The sequence below is a fragment of the Pterocles gutturalis genome, unplaced genomic scaffold (genome assembly GCF_000699245.1).
Source record: "Pterocles gutturalis isolate BGI_N339 unplaced genomic scaffold, ASM69924v1 scaffold52554, whole genome shotgun sequence".
Lineage (NCBI taxonomy): Eukaryota > Metazoa > Chordata > Aves > Pterocliformes > Pteroclidae > Pterocles > Pterocles gutturalis.
In genome coordinates this window covers 7674-28265 of record NW_010132704.1, presented here as the reverse complement: position 1 = coordinate 28265, position 20592 = coordinate 7674, and the positions used below count along the sequence as shown (strand labels likewise).

Here is a 20592-nt window from a genome sequence, read left to right as displayed (position 1 = left end):
TCCTGGCCCCTCCGCCCAGTCCGTGGCGCTCTCGTTAGTCACTGCTGCGGAGGATGGCCAGCCTTCCCTGAGAATTTCAGTGACAAACGGCCTCTTATTCCCCTCCTCGGTTTCGTATAAGTTTCAAAAAGAATTTGGTGCGTTTGGATCATTTTGCAGGTTGTTTTTCAAACCTCTGTCTGGCCTCAGTGCAGCCTTACATGCTTGGCTTGTCAAAGTTTGTGATCCGCTTTCCTTATTTGTAGGCACATCTTCCACCGTTTGAACAGTGCCTTTCAAACTTCTGCTGAAGGGAAGGAAATGGAGTCTAACCATAGCAACTGGGGTTTTTGGCATGGGGTGTTTTTTTTTTTAAATCTCTTGTGAAAATTGGTATGCAGGGTGCTGTCTTTAAATAGTGCCCACACCGCCACATGCAAACATTTATCTGTTTCACTCAGTTTCTTCATAATGCTTCCTCCTATTAGTGCAGTTCCGCATTTTGCATTAAAACTCTGTTGTAAGGGAGGGAGGTGGTGCTGATTGAAGGGTTTTCTTTGTGACTTGTTTCTGGAAGCACACCCAAGGTAAGCACATTAAAACAACGACCAGCCAAATCCGCCACGCAAAGACTTGTAGCCCAATGGAGGAAGGTGTTCTAGATTCAAAACTTTTCGATCAATGGTAACCTGCTGAAAATGACTAATACATGGGTATACTTAATGTTATTTTAAGGTAGAAAAAATAAAATCACATGCAAAGCCCAGAAGACATTAAAAACATCTTAAAGCCCACATTGATGAATAAATATTCTCATAAAAGTTTATTTATGAAAAATCTCTTTTTATTCCTGTATATTCTAGTTTTCCGAACAATCAGGTTAAGGTGTCTGTCTCTACAATGGAAGTAACTAGGAGAGACTTTTAAAAATATAATCTTAGATTTTTTTTTTTTTACTTGTCACTACAGGTTGTATTCTTTGAGTATAGCAAGTAAAGTTGTTTTTTTTATAATAACAATCTTGGTCTAAGTGTTAGATCTCAGCTGTGAAACTGTCGTGAAGTTCTTAATATCTTCCATTCCTGTGCCTGGCTACAGAACTGCAACAACAATCTGAACAACTTTGCAGCAGGAAGGAGGGCTTCAGGATGAAGCTTTCACTGAAAGTGAACCAGTGTCTCCGGAGTGGTACCCACTGCTCCCAGCTGCCTTGATGATCCCATCTGGGGATTTAAATGTAGTAGACTGATTGTGTCTTGTTTGTGATGCTGGGTAAAGGGAAATTGTTAATTGTTAGTTTAATGCAAAGCTTAGAGTATTCCATCAGGTCTCCTTGGGATTGTTTAGGGTGAATGATTGTGTCTCATTTTAAGGTATATGTGGCTTGTCAGTCGATGCTTATTGTGCTTGTGGGAGCTGTGCCTGAGTATCACGTTGTCCAAGAAGGAATTCCAGCGAGCAGAGCTGAGCTTGCCAAGCATATCCGTTTTGCGGACAACTTCACATCTATAGTAACGGAGGCAAGTACTTCTCTTGTGCTTAACCATTTCTTCTCTTCTTGGGATTTATGCCACTAGTGCAGGATGTGGTGCTTGTAAAAGTTGAGCAGGGCTTAGTGTAAAGTTTTGCTTATGCTATAAAAAATTAACTGGAACCCACCCATCTGGCTTTTTATTTAATTATGATTTTAAAATCTGAAAGTATATGATTAAATTATTAGTTTTGCATTCCTAGTGTGAGTCTAATCTTTATTAGTTTAGGTTAAACTCTCTTTGTTTATTTTGCTTTCAGTTTTCTTTGCCTTCAGATGTTTTAGAATGTCATTACTAATGAAGAGGAATCATTTAACTACACTTTGTAACTCTGGAGATTAGAATGCACTCCTCCCAATATCTTATTTTCTACCAAGAAAAGGTTCAATTTGTCATGCCTGCACAATCTGCTGTGCATGTAAGCTTTACTATGAGTTGCATTAGTTTCTCTGAGAAGATGTACATCTTAAAACTAGTATGAAAATGAAACTCATGCACCACATGTCTGGGTATTTTAATGTGTGGTGAGAGAGTGGGAGATGGAACAGATGGAAACTTGCTGAGTGGGACGGAAGCTTGACCCTTTGTCCTCACGCCTTGTGAATACCATGCAGAAGGCTGTGGTTGCTTTTTGCTCGTCCCTGGGCTATATTCACTCAGGCAAGTGCGAGTGACCTCAGCATCACTGCCAGTGCCAGAAAAAAGACCGCGTGGGTGGCTTGGCTTGTAGGGTGAGCTGTCAGAGTTCTGCTGATTGAATTCTTGGAGCAGTTGTCAGTAAACTTGTCTGAGACAGGTTAGTGCTTGGTGTAGCTGGTGCCAAACTTTTGCTTCCTTCCCATTATCCCAAATGTGACTGTGAAATTTTTCTCTTGGAAACAAGTAGTGACTAGACGTAAGAAGGGAGGATGCAATATTGGATGATATTCTCTGTCAGAAACAGGTTTTTTTGATTAACCTATTTTCCAAGATTACCCTTCAGTTTCAGGTTCTCAAGAGGATGTGTGATGTGGGGTAGTGCTTAATTTGTAAACAGAAATCCACAAATTTTAACTAATACTGTGTTTTTAAACATCTAAGTCTGTGTCTGTATTTCCAAAATATATAGTAATTCTCTAGACTCATCAAAACAAATTTATGTTCCCATTGGTTTCATTAACTTTATTGTAGGATTTTTTAAATTATGTTGTTAACAGTCTTTCCATTGAATCTTTAGATATTGGCCAATGTTTTGCTCTTTGATAGCTGTCTAGTAACTAAATTGAAATGCCATGTAGATTTAAAGAGCAGAGAGGATGTCTGGTTTGGTGATAACAATATTGGCAGTGTTTTTGTTGGCAAGCTATAGTTCATCTTGACAAATATTTAACAAGTTTGTTTTGTACAAATAAAGTAGATAGACACGTTATTTTTAAAGTTATATTCCTCACAGATTATTATATCAGACTTGTTAAAATATAAGCATCTACCAGTGACATGCTAAACAGCACAAATAACAGTTTGCGAAAGCAATCTTTTCTCTTGTTCTGTCCTGAGAGAGGAAGCTGCTTTTGTAAAGTTTATTTCCTTTATTTTGGTGGTGGAGCTTAAACCATAAACATTTTCATTCTGGTTTAGCAGGGACACTGTTCTGCTTTAGAGCTCTACAAAACTTCAGAGGAGCTCTTCAGTTCTGCTTCAAGAACTAATAATTGGAATTAATTTTGGCGTAACTGAGACTTTGTAAATAATAGCTCAGGCTTGTTTCATGGAAAATATAGTTGTTAGAATTGCTTCTTGGATTGACATCAGCTCAGTCCCCTGCTTTATTTAACAAGTGATTTTGCTTAAGAAGTTGAGTTCAGGAATGTCTTACATTTGGTGTAGAAATGGTCCTTTACGTTTGAGAAGCTGATTTTTGCGACCATATCCAGGAGCATAAAGTTCTGTCTCTTGTATCAGCTGGAAACACCCTCCAGACAAGAACTGGGAGTTTGAGATGTGCTTGTTGTGGAGCGCTAGCAGGCAGAAGGACTCACGCCAGCAGCGCATTGTGCCCTGGGCAGGACATGCTGTGGTATTTTTATACTTGGAAGTTCCCTGAGGATTTGTGCCCAGGAATATTTCATTGTTGAAATCTCCTCAGAAATCTACAAAACCATAAGTTTGGGGGCTACATCTTGATCCAATGAAACAGGGTAGAACCCACTACCCAGCGGGGTATATAGAAGCTAGCTGCAAATGCTGCTGCACGGAAGTTTTACTTTCCCAGAGGACCCAGAAGTCCCCCACAACTCTGAAGTGCTGGAACACTGTCTGCATTGGAATAAAGAAGGCGTCCTGTGAATGCATTAAATCTTGGCCTGGTCCTACAACCTGTGTGTTGCAGGCTGCTGGATGGGTAGAGCACAGTAGCCAGTGGGTTACTGGGTGGCTAGGGCTGTGTCTTCTCTGTACTTTGCCAGAGTGTGAGGTCAGATTGAGTAAAAACGTATGTTTCTTGAGATTGCTATAATTAAGTTTCAGTAAATTCCTAATATTCTTTGGGAATCTAGATTAATTCAAGGCAGACACTTCAGGGCTGAGGTCCTAGTATGCTGTATGGATTTTGGTCATGGGCCTCTTCCCTTAGGCTTTTTGGATTTTTTTTTTTTCTGTTTCTTAAAAGAAACAAATGGGATCAGGATCTTTCTTCCTTTTCCCACAGGACATACTGCAGATGTCATTTAAAAAGTCAGCATGACACTGCTCTGGTGTGAATACTCATCTACTTTTTTGAAAGTAAATATTCCAGTAAATAGACTGGGGATTATTTGAAATACTCAACTAATAATTAAATATTTATTTGGGTGAAGCTTTGAATTGAATTAGTTCAATTCTTTTCCTGGAAAATCAATTAGGATTTTCTGATTGCTCTTCTTTCCCAAGTTTGGGAATGTCAGCGATGTGTGTAACCTCAACAGTGCTTTTCTATGGGTGTTGATTTTCCTTGTTTGTAGCAGGGGGGCTACACATCTGTATGCCTTCCCCCCCTAGGAAACAGTGTAATTTTCATTCCAGTTTCACCCCACTGTCAGTTCATTGTCTTCTCTTCTGACAATTTTTGATTATGCTGCCTCAGTTTAGCTTTTGCTTGAGGTAGAAAGTACATTTTATGAAGAAACACATCATTTGTTTCTAACGTTTAACTATAAGCACGTGCGCACAATAAATACTAATCTATCAATGAGTACTTGATAAATAGCTCTTAGAGTTTTTATAAGACAAGGACATCTTTCCATAATCCCTTCCTGCTTGTCTTCAATAATTTAATGTGCGTATGATGAGGAAGGGCACCAGGGACTACTCATGGTTCAGGAGGTGTAGCTGCACAGTGTTAACTCTCTACGTACTGCGATAGTGAACATGCTTTATTCTTGGTAATAAAAATTATTACCTGTTCATTGAAATAGCTATGCTTGTTCAATGTTGAAAGCTGCTAGCAATTCAGACTTCCCTTGTTTTAATAACTTAAGTTGCCTTGTCAAAGCTTGCAGGTTGGGGTGCAACTAATTATACTTATCAAGTTGAAAGGCTATAATAAATTAAATTTCTCAGAAGAGAGAAAGAGATGTGAGAGTCTGTTAGGGAGGAAAAAAAATATGACTACTGTTGGCTTACCCATCAAACTTTGAACAGAACTTTCACTGCATGTAAAACAAGATGCAGGAAATAGCAAGAGAAGAGTTCTGATAGATAGATATTTGTTATTTTTGAGGAAGCTAGCAACTTGCTGTTAATACTTCTAAGAATAAGGAGATTCTTTTTTTGACAGTGGTACCTAATCGAACAAGAAGCTTACAAGGTGAGCCTTGCATCATCCCTATATTTTGCTGGATTACTTATTGGAAATATCACATTTGGCCCTTTGTCAGATAAACTGGGCAGGAAGCCAGTGTATATCTCAGGTAAGATTGTTAAAAGGTTTTTCTTAAGCATTCTACATGGATAACAACATCTTTCTTTTCTGCCTGGGGGGCTGCCCTACCCAGAGGCTGCCCTCAAGCCAACCTGCTGCATCCATCTTAGGGAGTCACAATCTGTATCATCGTTTCACTCGGAGTAGAGCAGCACTAAAGTATGTTGGTACGAGTGTGCTGGGCAGCATAGTTGTCACTGAAATATCAATGGGAGATGAAAAATAGCCTGCGTTTGTTGTGGCTGTTGCTGTTTGAGCAGAGCATTCCACACATTGACAGATCATATTGTCTCCAATGAAAATAATTTGGTTTTGTGGGAGGGAGGGGGTGGAGGAGAGTGACTCACCCAAACATCTTTAGAGTGGGTAACTCATCTTGTGGTGTTTTCGTTTCTGGCTACGTTTGCAGCCGAAGGGTCTTTTTGTGTAATAATAACATTGTCTCAAGGAAACAAAACCTTTGGCAGTGCCGACAAGTGTGTGAAGTGAGGATGATTGTAATTTTCATCTAGTGTGATTTCAGAAAGCCAAATGTGAGAGATCAGAGACGAGTACTATAGACTGCTCATTACAGTCAGTAACTAACTGCTCCCTGCCCTTCTTCTGAGTTCAAGCTGCATAGCATAAGTGCTAATTACATTTTATTCTCTCTCTACAGGTCTATTTTTTGATGTAGTTTTTGGGTATGTCACAGCATTTGCTCCAAATTATGACGTATTTGCAGTTTCACGTTTTTTTGTTGGAATCGTGAATGGTGGAATGGCTCTTGTGTCTTTTGTCCTAACACAAGAATATGTAGGAAAATCATTTTGGTCATTTACAGGTGGGATTTAGGAATATTTAATCATTATTACCGTGCCATGTATTGTTCTGTCAATACCTTACACTTTAAATTCTTACTTTTGTACCACGTAAAGTCAGTTTGTAGCATAAGTCAAATAACTGTGATATGATTCATCCAAGTTCTAATTTCTGTGGGAAAGGTGTCTGAATAAGGAGGATGGGATTGACTTTGATAAATAGCAAAACTGAGGTTTTACAGTGGGTACGTTGGTTCTGAAATTTCAATTTGTACACTGCGTTACACTGGAAAAATAATACATGTTTTGGTGGATCCTGCCAGCTTCTGAATGATGCTATACAATATCATGGGAAGGTATTCTTGAACGTGTTCTTTGAAGTTTCTCTGCACCACAAAATGACTGAGTGCCTGGATAGAGGTATTTTCCACTGCTGAATGTGCTCGACTAGTATTTTTAAATGTCCTCTTTCGTATGCCTCTGCCAAGACTTAAAATTAACGCTTGTACGTCAATCTGTTGTAAAGCTGGAGTAGCTCAGACTGTAACATCTTTTTGGCCAGTGTAATGTGGAGAAAAACTTGGTCCAAATGCTGTTTTTCTGTGCCTGTGAGCGCATTTCTCTTTCATTTCTTCAGTTACCTTATTCTACTATTTTTTTTTATTTCTGCTCTGGACTCCTGGGGATGTATGAGACAGCTGTGGTTTAGTTATAGCTTTAAACTTATTTTAAGTACTGAATTTTCTTCTTCTCCTGGGTTCCCTTTTTTGACTCATGCTCTCTTTCTCCCGCCCTCCTTGCCCTGTTGTCTCTCTGCTTTTTCCAGGCTTTCTCCCTGCAGGGCCAGCCTTCTGATGGACCAGAGACAGTCTGTTTCCTGCCGCTTGTCACTCTAGGTGCTTTATTCTAGTTCTGCTCAGCTGTTGGGAAAGAGGTGCTGAACAACTGATCAGGGGCTGAAGGAGAGGGAGGTGCTGGATGCAGCTCAGCAGCATTCAAGAAGCTCTCCTACATGTTGGCTGGGAGCTAGGCTTTGTGGGCGATAGCTGAGAGTTGCTGGGTTAGTACAAGATCTCCTTGTTAGGCTGCAGAGGGTTTGTTGTTAGGCTTTTGGAATTCAAGTTGACCCCATATTTTTAACATTTTTATTTATGCTTGTTCATCAGAAGTCTGCTGTAATAAACGTCTGGCTTGCAGCTGTTTTTACACTGAACTCAGTCCTTGTACTTTTGTAACTTACTCCCATTTTCTGTTCCAGCCTGCCACCTCTATTCAAGATAACCTTAATAAACCTAAATAAATCACTTGTTCACAAACATTTACCCTTCCTGTCTGCAGGTTTTCTCTTTAGTCTGTAGATTCCTGTTCATTTCTTGCTCTCTCCTGTGTAGCACCCTTTATTTTTGAAAGGGGGAAAAACCCCCAACCCACTCATACGTTATAGAAAGCTATTCTTCGTTGGGACTGCATAATACCTTTTAGCCACCTGGTTCATAAGGGCTGCAAAGATACCTCATAAAATTGCTATTTTATTTAGGTATATCATGGGCTAGGAATTTCAGGCTTCTGCTTAGGAATTTTTGTTTTCCTTTGCCAATGGTTTCTGTAGTCACCGTTTTGGTCTTGTATTTTCAGGTTCGTTAACTAATATGACGTTTGCAGTTGGCATTGCTGTTTACGCTTTACTGGGTTACTGCGTGAGAGAATGGCGCTACCTTGCCTTGGTATCGAATACTCCAGGAGTCATCTTCTTTCTGCTTTCTTTGTAAGTGGTTCACATGCATTATAATGATAAGAAAAAACATGCAGCAATTTAACAGCTACTTTTTCTTGTTATCATTGCAGAGAGTGGTATAAACAAGGATGACATTTTCCTGTATGGTTTTGTGAACCAAGCAGGAGAAAAATCATATTGCGAAGGAAGAATCAGTTTTAAATGAAGCAGAAGGTCAGGGTTACCCAGAAGACAAGTTTGTGTTTCTGCACGCTGTTACAGTTGTGGAGGCCAGTGTTGCAAAGAGCAGCTGTGTGCCAGCTGTCCAATAAAACTCGATTACAAATCTGCTTGGGGAAGGGAAGCCCTGCCAGAGGCTGCGAGCTGGAATGTCAGCCAGGAACGCTGCCTTCTGCCAAGGAAGAGCCTCAGTGCTTGAGAAGCTTTGGAAGTGATCCGAGAGGGATTTTCAAGTTTCTTTTTGTGAGGCACATGCATGCAAAGGGAAATAAGTGAGAACACTTGGAATTGCCTTCTTAATGTGATATGCTATGTATCTGCTTGCTTTTGAGGTCCCTTGTGTCTGTTCCTAGCACTGTTGTGCTTGGGTGCTTCTAGTTTGAACTCCTACATGGACATTATCATAACAATGATTATGAAATGCATCAGTATTTAAGGATTTAAAAGTGCTAGCTTTATCTGGCCTGTGTTGCTACAAAATATTGTTTTAACATATCAAGTAATACACCTTGTATACTTCTGATCGCCAGGTAGAGCTGTAGAAGAAATAAAAGAATCAGTGTAGGAGGTTGTCTACACGTTAATACAGGGAATGTCCAGCGTACAGCATAGGAAAAAACTCTTCTGATTTTTTATTTAAATTATTTTCATTAATTATTTTTTAGCTAGATCTGCTCTTGAAATAAGTTCTGTTAAAGAATATGCCAAAAACCCACCTCTTCCTGTAGTCAAGGAAAACAAAGCCTGTGGGCTGAGAAAAGAAGTTCTGCATAATTTATTTTCTTCTCTGGTGTGTTCTGTTTCTGATAGAAGTAGAATTATTTCCCCAAAATACTAAAAATACCAAGACTCTTTGAAGTGATTACAGTTTAGTTTGGTTGTAGGATGCGTATCTCTGTTAGGAGTACCAGCAAAAATAAAGGTTCAGTTAAAAATATTCCATTCTTTATTTTATGGTGCATATAAAAGCAACAGCATGCTCTACAGCCTGAAAAAAACAGGAATCATGAACTGCAGTTGTGATAAGGAAGGATATTCTTATTATACTTGGGAATAAGAGATACACAACTTATATGGGCAGTGATGAGCTGGTACTGGAGCCTGAGAAGTAATTCCCCAGTAATGTTTCTTTCCTCTTCTCTCCACTCCAACTCAAAGTGCTTTCTATAATGAAGAAGCTTGAAATAAACTTTGTGAAAACAAGGTTTTGTCCAGGCTGTTCAGATAATTTGGATTTCAGATGCTTCCTGGATAATGCTAGTGTAGCGTTTCCAAAGAAGAAGGAAGCAGAAGCTGAGATTTAGATTTAAATTCCTTTCCCATGACTGACTGCTTTCTCAAGCATCTCCAACAATCCTTCTGTAAGGTTAACTGTGTTATTGTCGGAGTATGTGGAATTTAATATGCAGAAGAGTGCAAACAGAATGTTTTTCTCTGAATTTTGTATTGGTGCGTTTTTGGTTTTAAGCATTGATTTGCAAAAAGGGAAGACTGACTTTAGTGCTTCATTCATAGGAATGAGCTTGTCATTGCTGATTATCTCCTCTTTCCTGTTAGTATGCTACCAGAATCGCCACGATGGCTGTATTCCCAAGGGAAAACGGCAGAAGCTGAAGATGTGTTGCAATATATTGCCCTTGCTAATGGAAGAGAGAGATTAAATCTAAAATTAAAACCAAGTGCGGGAACTTTAAGAAAGGATGAGTCTGCACCTGGTATCCTAAACTTAGTAAAACACCCAGTCCTTTGGTGGCAAACCATCGCACTGATGTACATCTGGTACGTAATAACAAGATGCTGAGATACTGTGAGTGAGTCAGACATGAGGAAATGATAAAGATTTTCATCCTTTGATTTTAAAAATTCTGTCCTCAAAAAATAATTCGTAAATTTGTCAGTCGATGGCAGACAATAATAACTGGTATGTTGTAAAGTTGATGTTTCATTATTATTGCTGTTGTGTTTTATTTTCAATGTGTTGTTTAGAAACTGCTTCAAAATCTACTAGGAAATAATCTGGTGAGAACATAAATATTTACGTGGAGTGAAATGAGGAGCTGAAGCAGAAATTACTGAGAGGATGTGTATGAACCAGTCTTAGGAAGACAGCAACTAGATGGATTAGACAGCAGTAGAGATCTGGAGTAAGAGTAAGCGTTAAGAACCCAAAAGCACATTACGCAGGTTCAGTGGAAGAAAACTGTGTGCAAGGTGAAACACAGATTGCATAGATTTATATTAGATGCTGTCTGGAGAAGTGGTACAACCTGTGAAAGAAATGAGAAACTGCACAGAGGCATTCTTACTTTCTGGAAGAAGAGGTGGCAGCAGTGTTTTTCTGTATCAAACCCTGTTAAGAGAGAGCGCACGGAACTGTTGGAGTCGTGTCACAGTGGTTCTCACCCAGCTCCCTGAGCTGGTGCTCAGGAGCCTTTGGACACCCCACTCGCTGTGACTGGCAGAGGACAGGCTGCTCCCTGAGTCAGGGAAAACTGTCCCTTCCACTGGCTCAGGCTCTGCTCGGACAGAAAGGTGATGAGCAGGGAATAGGCAAAATGTCTTTGTGTGGAAGTTGGTGGCCTTTCCACCCCAGTGGTGGTTTTAATGGGGCAGGAGTGTGGAGCCTCGGTTCTTCCCAAGGAAAGTGTGATAGGTTTCTTGGGGAAGCCTGCCCTGGGCTTGGGGAAGACAACTCTGTGTTAAGCAGTGGATGTACATACGGTTTTCTTTATAGGATTGCTTTGCAGCAGTTCAGCATTATCTGCTTACAGTTAAGCTTATTAGATTTGCTAAATAACCTAGAAAAAAACCTGAGGTAATAGTAAATTCTGAAGGTTACGCTGTGCATATATATGAGCATTTGTTTTCTTTCAAGGTGTTATTTTAATTAAATAGGAGCTATTCTCTTTGCCTTGTTTCCCTTTGGGGGGAAATAAGAGTTTTCCTCCTAACATGTAACTCAATATAGCTAATCCATAACTCAGCATAATTTATCTTTTAAATACTTTCTTAGCCCTAAAGACTGGTTGTGTTAGTAATGCAACTTTTATGGTTATTTTAGGTATGTCTGCAGCTTTGTGTACTATGGTCTAACTTTAAATGCTGGTGAATTAAGAGGAAATCTGTATTTAAATGTGGCCCTTTCTGGTCTTGTAGAAGTTCCAGCATTTCCTCTCTGCATGTTTTTTATTGAGAAATCCTGGTAAGAAAAACTTATTTCCTAGTTTTCAGCATATATTTGTAGATAGTCTAGAAAAATATTTTTTCTCACAGGATAGTTCACTGCTCTTCTAAAACAGTTGATTCTTTGGGGGTTTACTCCACTGCAGGGGTTTCTGCAATCAATACAGAAGTGCGACCCTGATTTTCTACCTCTTTTCTAGTTTTGTTCATCTTTTGAATTATTCAAGTGATGAGCTTTTCAATGATTAAAGTTTGGTCTTTATGGGAAAAATATGAGTCGCCTAGCTATTGAACTCCTTCTAGCTTGTATATATCTCTTACATATTTTGTTCAAAATGACTTATTTTTGTAGTGCGTACCAACTGCAGTTGAAAGCAGTTTTCAGCAATGTTTGTTTTTACTTAAACATTTCAAAGAGAACTTTCAAGTGAGAGCTAATGGGCAGTGTCTGGTGTCTCCAGATTTCTCAGTGTATTTGGCAACCGTCCTTTATGTGGGCACATATTTCCAAAGGCTGGTCAGTCTGGCAACCCAGAGCTACTCAGGCTTTCATGTAACCTTCAGTTTGAGTATCTTTGTAGTGATAGCTTGGCCTTGTTGAGGTCAGTAGCAAAAATCCCCTTTTCTTCAGTCAGGTGAGGTTCTCACCTTTTGGGGTTTTGGGGCAGTACAATAAGATGTCAGCTCTGTCAAGCTAAAAAGCAAAACAACCAACCAACCTTCACCCCCAGCCCAGAAAACCAGAGTCAAGGACATGTATTTAAACCACAAACTGCACAAGTCCTTTGCTACTTTTTTTTTTTTCATAGTAATTTGAAATGTACAACTCGTTTGAAGAGCTTTTTGTTTCCTGATGTAAGGACATGTGTGGGTTTAGGTGCTTAAAGCAAGACAGAATGTGACAAGCCAGCTGCTCTGTTTTCATCCACTTTTAGTGAGCAGTGTCCTTAAAGTATAGCTTTTTTGTTGCATAAAGATTTAGAAGATTTTAAGAACAAGCATTGTACCTCAAACTGTAGTTCTACTAGCGTGGGGTAGTAGTTAGAAATAGCTGTGAGAGTTGATCAAGTAACAAGCATGTATAGTGTTCCTACATGCCTGCAAAATGTTACTAAGAATATTTCTGGTCCTTTGCAGATAATGACAAAATATTTAAGTATGGCAGATATGGAGATGGGCTGGTGATTTTCTGTCCTGTCATCTTCTCTTTTATTTTAAAACAGCTGTAGAAAAAGGCTTTATTTATTTCTGTGTGTATATTGTTAGAAAAGCATACTAAATAGTTTTACTGCCTGTTGTAACTGCATATGTTTATTCAAAATTGGGAAAGAGCAATACAGATTGTGAAGCATCAGAATTATGTTTTCTTTACCAATATAAATTTGATCTTTGTGCGTATGCATTGTAATAACCTCTTGGTGAGAGGGCCCATTGCCTTGCTGAGTACAGAGAAGAAAAAAAGTCTGAGTTCTTGTTGCTGAAATAGATGGGTTCCTCTCAATGCTACAAATTCAACAGCTTAAAAATCAAAACTTGTCTAGAAATAATAAAAGCATTTGTGGGAGGACTTTGGTACACAGAACTAGGAAAATAATGAAAGATTTGAAGCACTTACCAGGGTACAACAGATTTATAACTCTTTTTAATGCTCTTATGTGCATTAGAAGGTATTTGCAGACAAATGTGAAAAATACCAAAGGACTTTGTTTCCGTCCTTTATCTTGGTGCTCTTTTCCTTCTAGGTCTGGAAGATGTAAAACTATGACATGTTTTCTGATATTTGCAGGGTTTGCCTGTATATTGACCATGTTTTTACCAACAAATGCTGGTAAGTATGTACTGTTGCTAAAGTAGATGTTTGTTGATTTGGATGAAAGCTGACAAAATACCTAAATGTGTATTTCATGACCAAGTCTATCAGGGCCTAAAGCCCTGCCCATTTATACCTCTCTCTGTCTCTTCATTCTGGAGCTGGTCAAGGAGCCATGGTCTTGTCTATATTGCTTTTAACTTCTTGCTGGCATAATTTGATCCTGTTAATTGACTAAGTTTGACTGCAAGCTCTTGGCTTTTTGAAAGTCAGACCAAGCTGACACATTCTGTCTCAAGTACTGACACTGTTCATTTAACACTATTCAGCAGTTTACCTTAAAATACAGGATTTAATAGGGAGGCTGTAGGGCAGTATAATGTTAGTTTGACTGGATCTTGACAGTGTCAAGATCTTTACTTTTGTTTTGGTGGCATGTAATACTTATAGAAGTAGGAACTGAGATTTTCCTGAATTAGAAGTGTAATAGATCATTAAAACAAAACAAAACACTAAAAAGCTTTTAAAAGGTTATTTGTGCTTGAAAATTAGAAATGGAAGTCAGAACTGTCATATGAAAATCATAGAGATTGCAAGAAGCTTGCTGCCTTTCTCAGTCTCGTGCCAGGTATTGCTGCACTATGCAGTTGTGAGGACAGTTCGTGATAAAGGTGGAGTATCATCCAGTATATTTCTCATCTCAAGAGATGTGTTTTTTCTAACATTGCCAGTGACATTCAGATATGTTTGGGTTTGTATTTTCACTTTCCTTTCCACATCAAGTACAGTTTTTCTATACTAGTATTTGTTTTAGCTACTGAAAACTTACATCTGTGTGACACTAACAAATAGAAGTGGCCTCTCTCTGCTTTGTATTTTGCTTAATAATGTTTCATAGAATCACAGAACGTTTTGGGTTGGAAAGGACCTTAAAGATCATCAAGTTCCAACCCCCCTGCCATGGACAGGGACACGTCCCAGTAGCCCAGGTTGCTCAAAGCCTCATCCAGCCTGGCCTTGAACACCTCCAGGGATGGGGCATCCACAGCTTCCCTGGGCAACCTGTTCCAGTGTCTCACCACCCTCACAGTGAAAAATTTCTTCCTAATGTCTAGTCTAAATCTACCCTCTTTCAGCTTATACCCGTTACCCCTTGTCCTGTCACTACACTCCCCGATAAAGAGTGCCTCCCCATCTCTTTCAGCAGAAATGTTTTAGCTTGAACAGTATTTTGACCCAGGAGCACCAGCGATGTGATTACAAGGTAGCCCTCTATAGGTTGTGTTTATTCTTAACAGTTATAAATGTTGTCTGGCATCCATTTCAAATTGATCTCAGAAAAGTCTCAGGAAGAAAAACGGAGAGAGAAAATATCCCATAATCCTATTTGCCATGCTTGTGTTAATTCACGTCCTCAGATGTTTTGTTGCTCCTTTTATTGAGCTTGTTTTTTCCTTTGTTCTAACAAGTTTGCTCTTTCTGCTTCTTTTTATATATTTCAAGAAAAAAATAAAAGAAAAGCAGTAGTGACTAATCAGGATAGGGTAATAATTCCTGAAGAGCTGCTAAATTTCAGGAAATCTGCTTTTTCCAGTTGAGTTGACTTTAATCCCATTAAAACATCTTGCTTTCCACTCTGGCAAGAGTAAAACTGGTTCTTGGCCCAGAGTGATCTGTGTCAGTTAAATAGAAAGAAATTCGGCTCCAGGCATGATGAAGATGAGTCACTTTGCTGCATGAATGAGGGTTGTTGCATCTCTGACCTGCCCCTCCTGTTAGTAAGAAGGACAATTCTTATGTTTTTCTAAGTCCGCGTTCGTCAGATTGACAAGAGCCTTGATTTTATTACAAGGGATTTAAGGTTTTAATGAGATATTGGGCGCTTGCCTCTCATGTCTGTAACCTTCACTCAATTTCTAAACAACTCTGCTAACTTGGGAATGAGAGTCTGATCCAAGTCATCTCCCTGGGGAATAAGCGAATAACATTTCAGCTATTAAAAATGTGTACTGAATTTTAAACTAAAAATCTCTCAATGTTTAAGTAAAAACTGATACATCCCTCAGCTCCCTCTTTGCTTATCACTTAGAACTCATCAGTTAATTTGTGAGAGTGTCAGATTGGAGAGTGGTGAGGGAGAGTGACAGCAGAGGGGGAATGGAGCTGTTGTCTTTTGTTTCTAAAAGCTGCTGTAACGTACAAAGACATCTATCTGCCTTTTGTGTCTGCTTTATGCTGTAGCAAGCAAAGGAGAGTTCTAGTCTAGGGGTAACTAGATTTTAACTGAGATTTATCTGCTTGTGCTGAAGACATAATAACTTTTTGTGACTTTCATTTATATGCTTTCCACGGAAGAAGGAAAGAAAACTTGCATTTCTTTAAATCAATTGTCTCAGCTTTCGCTAATGTTGGGTATTTCCTTGTGTTGAGAACTCACCTTTCTTGGCAGATATTTTTTCTGAAGTAAATTTAAAGACTCCTTTAGTTTCAGAAGTACGGTTTAAGTGAACTTTTACTTACTGCAATGACAGCCAGAAGGTGAACCTACATAATGGCACTGCAGATGAACCTCTTAATAGTGACGGCATCACATCAAAACTTCTAACTCCTGTTCTAGAAGCTCTTAAACATCGGCAGTGTGTGTTACCATTTTCCCCCGTTTTACTTCCTTAAATTCAAAAGATCAATTAATGGACAATTATTCCTTATCAATAAGACTTAAATGAATTAATTTAGTAAGAGCTTACATCTTTTTGCCTTTTACCAAAATGTGAAGCAGTTGCCCTGGCTGTACTGTTTCAGGCAGAGTTGTGTGCATGCCATTGCTGCTGGATGTTCAGGTAAAAGGGTGTTAACAAAATATAACAGAAGTCTTAAAGATGCTGCATGGACATGCTTGGCTGGACCTAGCGAATGACCTATAATACGGTCACCAGAATCCTCACAGGAGATCCTGCTTAATGGTAATGCACTGTATGTAAAGAAAATAAGGAATATTCTACAAGAATTGCTAAAAATATGTTCCAAGACTCCAAGGAAAATATAATGACTATGTCTGGGCTTACTTACACAAAGAAGCCGACGTGCAGTGAATTTCCAGTGTGCTTCTAATCCTGTGGGAATGCCCTTGTGGCCAGCCTTCAGCCTCCCCTCAGGGAGGGAACCTGGAGAAGACAGTGCACTTCAGATTCACTTCCCGAGTGCTAATTTATCTGTCTAGACAGACTCTTCTGTTTTGATAGTAAGACCAAAATTTCCCAAGCGCATTAACGCTACATTTCTAACACATGGCTATATGCAGCATTCAATTTAACTCCCTGGGAGAGAAACAGCAATTTTTAAAACACATTTGAGAATTACAGATCTATTGATTGCTTCATGTTTGGTTGATGGAAGTAAAGGGATGTCCCAGCTTTCTGACAGCATCCAGCAGGGCTCTGAGGCCCAGATTCACACCTTTGCATCTGGCAACTGTATGTCATATTCCAGTTCTTACTGAGCAAAAGGAGAACTTGGAATAAATGTTGCATTTGTTTTGCATGAATTACAGAAATAACTGCAAAATTGCATCATACTTAAAGAAATTAAATCAAGTTTCTGGACTTCAGTTTATGTACAAATTAATTTCTGCTTCAGCTGAAATAGAACTGGACTTGATCAGATGAGTAGAATTGAAAATACTCAATGGCAAAATTAAAAGAAAGGCAAATGAGAAGCAATCAGACTTTTCCATTACTTATCAACATAATTTGATCCAAACTGAAACATGCTGAACTCAGTGCTCAGGAAGAGAACCTGAAATACAGCTAATCAGAGCATTAGTTCTTTTTTCATGCTTAAAAATATATATATATATTAAATTATCTTTCTTGAAATGTCTGGTGCAAACATACCATATCCAAAATCAGGATAACAAAAGCCAGGTTTCTTTTGGAGTTGAAAAGCACCACATTTGAGTTAGCCAACTAAAGACTACTGTACACTGGGCTGCGTTAGCATTTTTTCTTTCCAGTTACAGAGCTGCTGCATTTTAAGTCCCAACAGGATGTCCTTGGGGAGCAAATAAGCTGTTGAGGTGAATCAAGTTTTATGGTTTTAATCTAATAAGTTAGTCAAGGAGGTTGTATTGTGCTTGCCAAAAGATGCAGTTACCTGGTACCTGGTAACAGGTTACTGACTGCAGAGCTGGAAGCTGGAAGCTTCCTTCTAGAGCTGTGATAGTTTTACACTTTCACAAAAAAATGGGGCAGACTTTCTTGGTCCTAGATGTAATTTTAGGTATCTGTTCTTATGCTAGCTCTTAGAATGGTTAGGAAGAACGGAGATAATTGCTTTTGTGCTTTTAGTTGAAAAACATAAGAGGTGAAACATTGTTTTTTTACATGACAGTCGCTGAAAGAGGACTGGATGTTTTCAACACTGTGTAAAAAGAGTAAGAAAACAGACCATTTACGCTTACATCTTATTTTCTCTTTTCTGAAAGATCTGTTCTTCAGTCCCACTTTGTTAGTTTTGTGTGGAAAAATGATGGTCAGCGCCGCTTTCAACATCATGTATATTTATACATCGGAACTATACCCAACAGTACTGAGGTAATTTAACAGAACTTCTGGGTACATGCAAACACTTTTCACGCACAGTGATACTGATTGCTGGTGTGCTTTAATATTTATCTGTAATTATTTTTACTTGAAATGTCAGTATGAGTTCCTTCTGTAATTAAGGCAGCTTGCCAGGGCTTGAAAGGGCTTCTCCTGTCAGTCACACGTTTTGCACCAATGAACTTTCCTGGGCTGTTTCTGGCAACTTCCACTACGTCTGAATCCAGAATAAAAATATGAAACCAAACTTCCTACACTCCAGTGCTAGGTGCTGTATTTCTCATTTCTGCTGTTGATTTTGGGAGTGAAATTACAGGCTGCAAAACCAAACATAATGATGTGATGAAGTGTATGCTACCTTAGATTATAAATATAAACTATGCAGTAAGGACTACTTACAGTCCTTCTGGATACTTATGTCTCCTGTGTGATTAGGTATGTTTGCCTCCTGAAAAACAAGTGCTTTTCTATATGTTTGTTATTTAAGTAAATATTCATAATACAACTAATTTTATTAGTTTCTGTATGACAATTTGCTTAACACCATTTAGTTCATGAACACGTGGGCTAAAACCTTCATTTATTTTTCATAATTCTTACTAACACTTTGTGGGGTTACGCTCTCCTGTTTTTCCAAGATAAACCTGAGATAGGGAGATATAATACCATGCAGTTGTGTTCTCCAACCCCATCTTGGTCCCACGTGTTTGTCTGAATGGTACTCAAAAGTACACGTTTAGAATTTGAGCCATACTGCACTAGCTGCTCAAGAATAGCAGCTACAAAACTAATGCAAAAATGGAGCCCTCTTTTGAGAGAGCAGGGAAGTTGAAAGCTGACGTGGTGTAGGAATGTGTTGTGACTGTAGCACCATAGAGGTAATTAGGCCAGTGACAGAGAATCATAAAATGGTTTGACTTGTAAGGGACCCGACATCATCCGGCTCCAACCCCCGTGCCATGGGCAGGGACACCTCCCACTAGCCCAGGTTGCTCAAAGCCTCATCCAGCCTGGCCCCGAACCCCTCCAGGGATGGGACTGGAGCAACCTGTTCCAGTGTCTCACCACCATCTGAGTGAAAAAAGTACATGAAGCATGAAGTGATCTAGCATCAGCTCTAGAGGCACAAAATTATTTAGAATAGGCTCAAAGCACAAAGTGATCTAGAATCAGCGCCAGAACAAGCTCTAGAATAATGGAGCTATATAGGAATCGCTCTAGAAGTAGTTCTAGAAGAACAGCGTTAGCTAGAAATTGGCTCTAGAATTATCTCCAGAAGCGCGATGTTATCTAGAAAGGGCTCTAGAATCAGCTTTCGGCATTTGATGAGGAAATTAAAGACTTCGGGGGATTTTTGTAACTTTCTTTGACGAGGATCCTGCTGTTCTAGGCTGTGCTTTGATTATCACAGTCTTGGTGAGATTTTTTTAAACTTGTCTGAAAATTGAAGGGAGTGCAGAAGTCAGTAGCCCCTCTGCTGACACATCTGGCCAGATGTTTTCAAGTTTCAACACTGGTGGCAAATACTTATTTTCTGTCTGGAAGTAAACCTGACATTTCATCTGTGCAGCCTGAGGGAGCAGAAGAGAGGCAGCTGCCAAGGGCCTGAGCTGGAGATAACATTGGGTTCTTCTGTCTGAAGATTCTGCCAGATTTTGAAATCATTCCCCATCCAGCACAGGGACATCCAATTAAATTGCCCGGTATGGCAGGTTGGAAGACTTCTCTCTGTTCAGACTTCCGTGAAGGATTGCACAACATAGTTCTCTTGTCAGCCTCTGAAAGGGTGTGATTTACCTTTCTGGCAGCTAGCTGTAGAAAATCTTGGGGGTAACTGCTGGAGGTCTTGTTAAAAATAAAAGAAGTGTGAGTTGGTTCTAACAGTGCCACCACGTGTTCATGCATGATTCACTTGTGTATTCTGAAACTACAAATCTTTCATCCTTTGTTTGCAACAGAAATGCTGGCTTGGGTGTCTGTTCCATGTCTTGCAGATTTGGGGGCATTTTGGCTCCATTTGTGCCATCCATGGTAAGATTATTTTCTATTTTTTATGGAACTTGGATTTATTAAACTCTCTCAAAAGCACTTTTCTGATTTTTTTGTACCACGCATGTTTATATTCCTTGGGGAAAAAAACCCCATGTTTTATGAAAAGTTAAAAAGTTCATTCAATTTCAACAATTAATGAACAAGACATTTAAAAATACCTAGTATTTTCTCCTTTTTGGAAATAATCTAATGTTGTGTTAATATTTAATCTGTTAGTGAAATGTTGTCTTATAATGCATTCAGTACTGCTAAGGCTCACTCAGTGTCTGAGTTCTTTCAGGCACATAAAATTTTCATATGAAGGTGTTGCTGTGGAATGACATTTCTTGGGTATCTCTGTTCTGCCACTCTGTGGATAACTGCACGCATTGCTTGAGTGAAAAGTTGTCTCTTGGACTACATACAGATCGGGTATTTTAAGAGCAGGGAACAATGTTGGGTTTTTACTATGGATTTTTAATTTTAGAAATCTCTTAGTCCTTCTGTACCGTTTGTGGTGTTTGGAATCAGTGGACTGTCAGCAGGATTCCTGACTCTCCTTCTGCCAGAAACACTAAATAAGCCAATTGCTGAGAACATAGAAGATCTCCAGAGTCCCAAATACCAAGTGCTTAAAAACGAAGAGGAAGAGTAATTTTTTATTTTTTTTTTTAACTGTAGCTTTGCATTATTTTCCCTCTATCTTTTGCAAGCCATGATTTAGCGCATATTGCTTAGATTGTGCGTGAGTGAACGTGTGCATGA

General features: G+C 39.1%; 1 protein-coding gene across 1 annotated transcript; it reads left to right on the top strand.

Annotated features, from left to right (window-relative positions):
- Positions 1–1352: 1352 nt before the first annotated feature.
- On the top strand, positions 1353–20478 carry LOC104467237 (solute carrier family 22 member 15-like; the record flags this gene model as incomplete). The annotated part of the gene is made up of 10 exons (XM_010080949.1): positions 1353–1499; positions 5305–5437; positions 6107–6271; positions 7884–8013; positions 9760–9981; positions 11264–11404; positions 13128–13235; positions 17692–17787; positions 19755–19827; positions 20315–20478. Coding segments are annotated over 10 exons (1379 nt in total), but the record flags the coding sequence as incomplete, so codon positions are not given.
- Between the last annotated feature and the right edge of the window lie 114 nt (positions 20479–20592).